General features: G+C 35.7%; 1 protein-coding gene across 1 annotated transcript in view; it reads left to right on the forward strand.

Moving 5' to 3' along the window:
* The window catches only part of LOC124645680 (long-chain fatty acid transport protein 4-like), a 31,704-nt gene that overhangs the window by 17,281 nt on the left and 6,732 nt on the right, over positions 1-7,691 (forward strand). The window contains exons 4-6 of the mRNA XM_047185531.1: positions 1,293-1,545; positions 1,948-2,146; positions 5,316-5,426. Of these exons, the coding sequence (XP_047041487.1) occupies positions 1,293-1,545; positions 1,948-2,146; positions 5,316-5,426 (563 nt within the window). The remainder of the gene's footprint in view (positions 1-1,292; positions 1,546-1,947; positions 2,147-5,315; positions 5,427-7,691) is intronic.

Below are 7,691 nucleotides of genomic sequence, written 5' to 3' on the forward strand. Positions count from 1 at the left end.
TAGTCGGAGTCTTTAGATAATGTATTGAAAAAGGCATTGTTTTACTACGTCACACATACTGCTGGCTCTATATATGAACTGCGTTTTGATGGAGCGCCTGCAATCCAGTGGACTGACAGCACCAACAACGGATCCCTTTTAGGCTTTCAGTGGAGAAAATACAGTTTTATTTACTTATAGACAAATAAAATTGGATTTTCGTCTACTAAAAGCCTGTGAGGACCCGTTAGTAGGTACTATAAGTGCACTAGATTGCAGGTTTCATCTAAACCAGTAGGTACTACATACGAGATAATAGCTATAACAATACCTAGGATGCTAGCATTACAATATGTATTGTACTTGTTACAATAAACATAAAGCTAGCATTGCAATACGAATAGTTATCATTACAGTTCAGGTCGTTATGTTACATAAATTGATTAGTAGATACAGCAAAATATTTAGTAAACCCAAAAAAAAAAAGTGTTTATGTATACAAGATCGCATAGTAGTCCTTACGATCGATTTAGTAATGTAAATTAGTGACGTATGGTTCTAATTACATTGGTATTGTAACAGGCGCGTTATTTGCACTGTATTGAGTACTATGTTGGTTGGTCAGTTAAACTTAACGTCTAGTTGTCCTTAATAAAACGATAGGTAAAAATAATAACAAAACGGTTTTTGTAAAGTCAACAACGAGTCTTGCTGTCACGGTTGTTAACAGAAGTTCTAGTTACAGTAGCATTTTTTCTCGTATAGATAGCCAGATATTTCTCTGCGTGTATGTACAAGGAAACTAGAAGTGACCCCCTAATTTTCGTCCTCGGTCAACATCGCCAATAGTGCCGTAGTATCCGGTAGACATATACATAAATTAGACAATACAATTTTATAATCCATGGGGTTTTTCTCACACTCAAACAGGTTCATACAATACAAAGAAAACGACAAACACGTTTGAATAAATAAGTTTCCGGTAAAGTAATTCCAAAGTACGAGCATTCGTTTAACGTAAACTGTCATTATAGTTAAGTATGGTATTACTTATATGAAATATTGTAAAATTCGTTTCAAATGGTAGGTAATGTTCGTCATACATGGCAAGCATTTTTTCTTGTATCTTTGATTGGTCATTAAAGTCAAGTGGTTAACAAACATATGATTTGAAACTTTGATATTTCCACTTATTTGTTGCTATAGACGTCACAGACGCAAACGCTCAACATGGACGAACTTTTCTTGAAATAAACAAATCCCGATCATTTATTTATAAGGCACTGCTCTGAACTGTCTATTTCAAATTCCAGCTATCCAAGAAATAGCAAAAGACTTGAGTCCCTCACTGAAGCTGTTCAAGTTCTCCCAACGGGCTCTAAACCCATCAAACCCAAGAGTCGAAGGTAGTGGCGATGGCATCACGGATTTCACCAACTTGTTGGAGACCACACCCCCTGCACCCTGGACTTTGGCAGACGCTGATGGCTTCCAGGGAAAACTGTTGTACATCTACACTTCTGGAACCACTGGACTGCCAAAAGCGGCCGTTATCTCCAATGCTAGGTAAGGTATTTTTATATAGAAAAAATGCGACAAAAGTGTGGCACGATCTTATCTGTTTGTTTACTAACAAATCGGAATCGGTTTCCATTCTGCCAAGATGACTTTAAATATTTATGCATTGCACGCGTGCTCTTAAGTGCAACAAACTACTGATGCACTTTTATTCTTAACATCTTAACCTTTAGATTTTGAAATAAAATAATCTATATGGCACCATTTGCGTAGGTTCTTACCAAGGGGTATTGGGTTGCCCTTGTAACTTTGTTGAGGAGGCCAGATAGGCAGTCGCTCCTTGTTAAACACTGGCACTCAGCTGAAACCGACCCCAACATAGTTAAAAGCTAGCCAGATGATGATTTGGATAGGTTTGAAGTTAAAAGTTTTTATTTTTAATAATTTCAGGTTCGTTTTCATGGCGACCGGTCTATATTACATGGGTTTGGAAGGCAATGATGTGTTCTACTGTCCCCTTCCTCTCTACCATACGGCGGGAGGAGTGATAAGCATCGGTTTAGCTATCATAATGGGCTGTACCGTCGCAATCAAATCTAAGTTCTCAGCGTCACAGTACTTCCCGGATTGTGTCAAGTATAAAGCTACGGTATGTGGACTTTTGATATCTGTACTATATAATTGTTAGTCTTTGTTTGAGTATGATTTATTAAGATTACTTTTCGACTCTATAAAGGCAACTACGAAACACTGCTTAAAATATGTTACAAGCTAAATAAATAAATTAAAAAATATATTTATATCGGGACAACTTTTTCACACACGGTCAGTTAAAATTTACACATTTAAAAAACTGTTAAGCTGATGCTTCGAAATTTTTCAAGTTTATCGTGTAAGTATTTACCTACACGAGTATGTATATGGTGATTCATTTTGTTCTTTTTTTAATTTTAATGTAGACACATGCCATGGGTATACCCATTATAGTTCGGCCATTCAGAGAATGCGTTCCTGACACGTCGCGATTGAACTGACGACGTAATAACATTCATTGATTATTGATATAATAATGTTGTTTTAATGCTCCTCAATTGTTAAAACGGTAAACAACCAGCAAAAATATTTTTATCGTAACTGCAACGCCATTGCAAAGTTACGTCGTCAGTTCAATCGCGACGTGTCAGGAACGCATTCTCTGAATGGCCGAACTATAGTTACAAAATAAGTAAAGACATGTACAAAATAAGTAAGTATAAACATCTTAAGCAAACAGTAAAATTCGCCTCATCATCATTTCAGTAGAAGAAAATTGTAGAAGTTTCGAATCTTTTTTTAGGGTTCCGTACCTCGAAAGGAAAAAACGGAACCCTTATAGGATCACTTTGTTGTCCGTCTGTCTGTCTGTCTGTCTGTCTGTCTGTCTGTCTGTCTGTCTGTCAAGACCCTTTATCTCAAGAACGCGTGGACGTATCAAGCTGAAATTCACATGAAATACTCAGGTCTATTGTCCCTTTAAGCAGTGAAAATATCAATCTTCTAAACCAAGCCAATCACAAGATACATCCGATTATGTCGATATTTTCAACAAATTTTCGACACTCGCAAAGGAATCAAAACCTACAGGATACTTCCCGTAAACTCAGAGTCTTGAAATTTGGCACGAAGCATTGTCATATAATGCAAATATAGGAAAAATTTCGAAAATCTCATTTTTTTAGTTATATAATATAAAAAAAATATTTTAATAAAATGAAACTTACTACCTTATTTCTCACGAACGAATAAAGGTATCTAATTGAAATTTAAATCAAATACCAAGGTTTATTGTCCCTTTAGGCAGTCAAAAATTCAAACTTCTAAGTTAACGCGATCAAAAGATACAGCAGTTTTACCGACACCTTAGACGAATTTCCGTCACACGCTAGGGAATCAAAACCTACAAGGTACTTCCCGTGAACTCAGAATCTTAAAATTCGGCACGAAGCAACGTTATATAGTACAGATAAAGGAAAAATTGCGAAAATGATAAATTTGAAGTTACATAAAATATTAAAATATTATTTTTGCTTACATGACATAAAATATTTTTTTAATAATTATAAACTTACTACCTACCCTTTTTCACATGAACGCGTTGAGATATTAAAGTTTTGAATAAAACGTGAAATTCATATCAAACACTTCTTATATAATGGCCTCTAAACTGTGAAAAATTTTAAATCATTCAAAGGTCATTGGGCACCTTAGTATGAAAACCATACCCACGGCGGATACGAACGAAATATAGCACAGTATAATGATAAAGGCTCTGATTTACTATGGCATTAGTCGCATCAATGTGAACCATGGGAATCTAGAGAAAATCAGGTGTAAACATCAAATATTTTCCTCATTTCAATGGGGAATTTAAACGAATTCGCCACACGGAAGATGTTGTGCTTCACACATCGCAGTATTTATTATTCACTACGTGACTGCGCAAATACCGAATAGACGTCGAACTTCAAATAGTGTAGAAAAACATTATTTTTGCAGTGTTATTTATGCTGCCAAAAATTATATTGCTACGCTTTACAAGCACAAAAATTGGTGTGCCTGCATTGTAATCGAAAAATAGAAAAAAAAAACAATCACCTATGAATTTGTCTACAGTGTTTTCATAGTTATGATAGGTGAACTGTTTTCCCGCGGGTTCCCTCTCTCCCCGTGGGAACTACTGCCCGTATCCGGATAAAATATAGTCTATGTTACTCGAGAATGGTCTAGCTTCCCAACAGTTAAAGAATTTTCAAGTTCCGGAACCTTTACGGTACAAATAAAACATATTTTCCTGTTTATTATACTACTAGTATAGAAGTGTAGATATCCGTGAATGTGATTATAATGTCCGAACCTGTTACCATTTATTGACCATACCCAAAAAAAATACTTAACTTTATAATGACTTGAGTATAGTCAATATTATTCAACGATTCCTTTTTAAGTAGGTAGAGAACCAGTATATTCAAGGACGATTTATAATGCTTATCAATGTAATTGACATTACTTTTGTAGTGTATATGGCGTGCAATTTATATTACTGCATTACTACGTCTGTGCCAACGATATATTGTAAATTATTTGACATACTTAAGTACCTATACGATGGATGTGTTTAAATGCATTTAGATAATGCCTCTTTAATTTAATTGTACTTTTTTCGGGTTTGCCGCCAGAAACAGGTCATATGCAAATATAAAATGTATCACGTAAAACCAAAATATAAAAAATATATCGTGTTCAAATCTCACTTTATTCACGAGTACAGGTATAGAGTATGTAAGATAAATAATAGGTGTAATGTGTCAACAGCAACAAAGTAACACAAATAGTATTATCACTTCAACGCTGTATTTATATCCTTATCTTTACGCAAATCTGGTTGCTGGTATCTTGTCAATCAGATATCACCAACGAACAGAGACAAAACACATTGTCATCATTGTATTTATCATCAAAATCTTAAGAGATTATCTCTTCTGTAATTTTTGTCAAGAGCTCGTCGCTAAGTCAAAGCGCAAATCGAAAAATCTTAAGGTGAAGCAACGCTCAGCGCGGGCTGTCATTTGAGCATCTTTGGCAGTCGTTATGGGCCGACCAGTCTCACCGAAGGGTATCAGGCTGTGGAGGGTAGATAGACAGTCGTTCCATGTAAAACATTAGATTCTAAGCCGCATTTGGTTAAATCAAAATAATTGGGAAAAGGCTAGAATGATGATGATATGATTTAGATATCATTCTTATTTCTGTATTATATAATTTGTTTGTTTGTCCCACAGGCAGCACACTACATAGGCGAGATGTGTCGCTACGTGTTGGCCACGCCTCCCTCGCCCGCCGACACTCAGCATAACGTCAGAGTCATATACGGCAACGGACTTAGACCACAGGTAAACACCTCTTTTCTATGTAAAGTGACCCGTCAAACTTAATGGCGGCTCTTAACTGATTTCTGTCACTGGGCCATGCGCTTGCCTGCCGAGGGTGCGGGATTATTCGAAGAGTTACCGCGCCGCAGGTACATAAAAGGCTCAACAAGGAACATTGTGGATTTTCTTCAGTAAGAGTCTGACACTCTCCACGCTGGACACCCGCAGCGGGAAGGGGTCATTGAAGATTTTACATAAAAAAAGGTCCCTAAGCTGGCGCTGTCACTTACCTAAAAATGGTTTATACACAGCGACTCGTAATGTTTGGCACGAACTGTACTATCGTAGCTATATATTACCTACTGTTGTTGAATGAGGTAATAATCAGTTGTTACGATGCATTTGTGCACTTGTGTACATGTTGGCCTCTGCTCACTGAATTGGATAAAGCATGGATTATACAAATTATAGTCAGAGTTGGAGGTTGAACGTGCCAAAATGAGCACTTTGATTGTCAGGTCCATACATCCAACACAAAGAGTTATTAATCTCATTTCTCTGTTCAAAATATAACGAATTTTGAGGCTACATTCATGAAAATGAACGTACACTCAAAAAATTTAATTAAGTATAATGCAGTTTTTAAATAATGATAAACTACTTAATTAAATTTGGTTTGATCAAAAACTTGCTTTAATTAAAAACAAATTGAATACACTTGAGGTTGATAGATTGATTTGAGTCTCTAAACTGGTCCATAATTTAAAACTTTGTAATAGACGAACAATTCCAGTTACGTCAAGAACATTTGATAACCCAATTAATATCGTGACTCGTGTAAGGTAAAGATAGTTGAGTATACCAGTTAACTAATTTTAAAGGTTACACAACAACATTGTTTGGTAGAATGAATTAGCAGTTTCTATATGAAACTTAGGACTAACAACTGGACGTAGTTATGCAGAAACGTTCCAACCCACAAGTCACCCGAAATCGAGTTATTGTGATTGAACAGCCTAAAATTTAGCATATGGTTATCTAAACTCAATATAATTCAATTATAAAACCTCTAGTACCTTTACTAGTTAGAATAAAAAAGAATACAACTGAAACGCGTAAATGCTTATATCTCAAATTCAAGTTTAATTTGAGATATAAGCATTTACGCGTACAGTGGGTTGGAACGTTTCTGCATAACTACGTCCAACTGTGCCCCAATTTTTGGAGAGATTCTTTTGTTCTAAGCCCTTCTCGATCAGTGATAACCCGAAAAGGCAAATCAGTGTTGAAATGAACCAACCTATAGAAAATCGTTTATTATGACCTCTTAAATTCGTTTCGGTGAGATAAGAGGAATCTGTACCATGGAGTTGTTGTTGTTTTTAATAAATTTTATTTTATACGGTGTATAGCTGTTTTTCCGAGGCTTCACCCGCGTCCCGTGAGAACTACTGCCCGTATCAGTATAAAATATAGCTTATGTTACTTGGGAATAGTGGAGCTACCCAACAGTGACAATTTTTCAAAAAGTGTTAGTGATTTCGGAGACAAATAAACAAACAAAAAATCATTTATTGTAATATTGTTGCAGCAACCAGGAATAATATAGCACCCCATGCCATCTTTTATACAGAAGTCTCCAACAATGGTGTATACAAACAATTAGATAAAAATATAATGAATTTCATAGAAATACTCATATCACACAAATGCTTATTTAATTTGGCATTCAATGCCGGTTACTTTTCTCACATAGTGCAACAAACTTTGACTCTTGGGGCCATTTTAAAACAAGGTCGAGTCAAATTTTATTTACGTACCTACGTCAATAAACAAATGACGCATGAATTTTAATTGGTTTAGCCTGACCGACGATTAAGTTTTTTTTTCTTTATACGGGAACATTCGATGTATCATATGTATGGAAAGTTCAATATAAGTAGGTATTGTGTTATTTTCTGTCTTTGAATGACTTTGCAAAATAAATAAATAATAATAAATAAATCGTTTATTATAGTTATCGGCACGAATCTTGAGCTCTGACCTTCACCTGCGCAGAAGTAATTTATTGGGTCTCTTTTGTGGTATGAAGTGAGGCGCGGGGGCGGGCTAAAGCGGTGATTGGCCCGCATTGCAACACGTCATAGCCGTCACTCGGGATTGGTTCTTTGCTAATAAATCACTTCTGCGCAAACGTAGGTCTTGGCTCAAGATTCGTGCGGATAACTATACTTTGCTTAATTCTAAATAAGTTAAAATATTTAGTTCATGTTTTAATTATTCCAG

The sequence above is a fragment of the Helicoverpa zea genome, chromosome 3 (assembly GCF_022581195.2).
Source record: "Helicoverpa zea isolate HzStark_Cry1AcR chromosome 3, ilHelZeax1.1, whole genome shotgun sequence".
Taxonomy (NCBI): domain Eukaryota; kingdom Metazoa; phylum Arthropoda; class Insecta; order Lepidoptera; family Noctuidae; genus Helicoverpa; species Helicoverpa zea.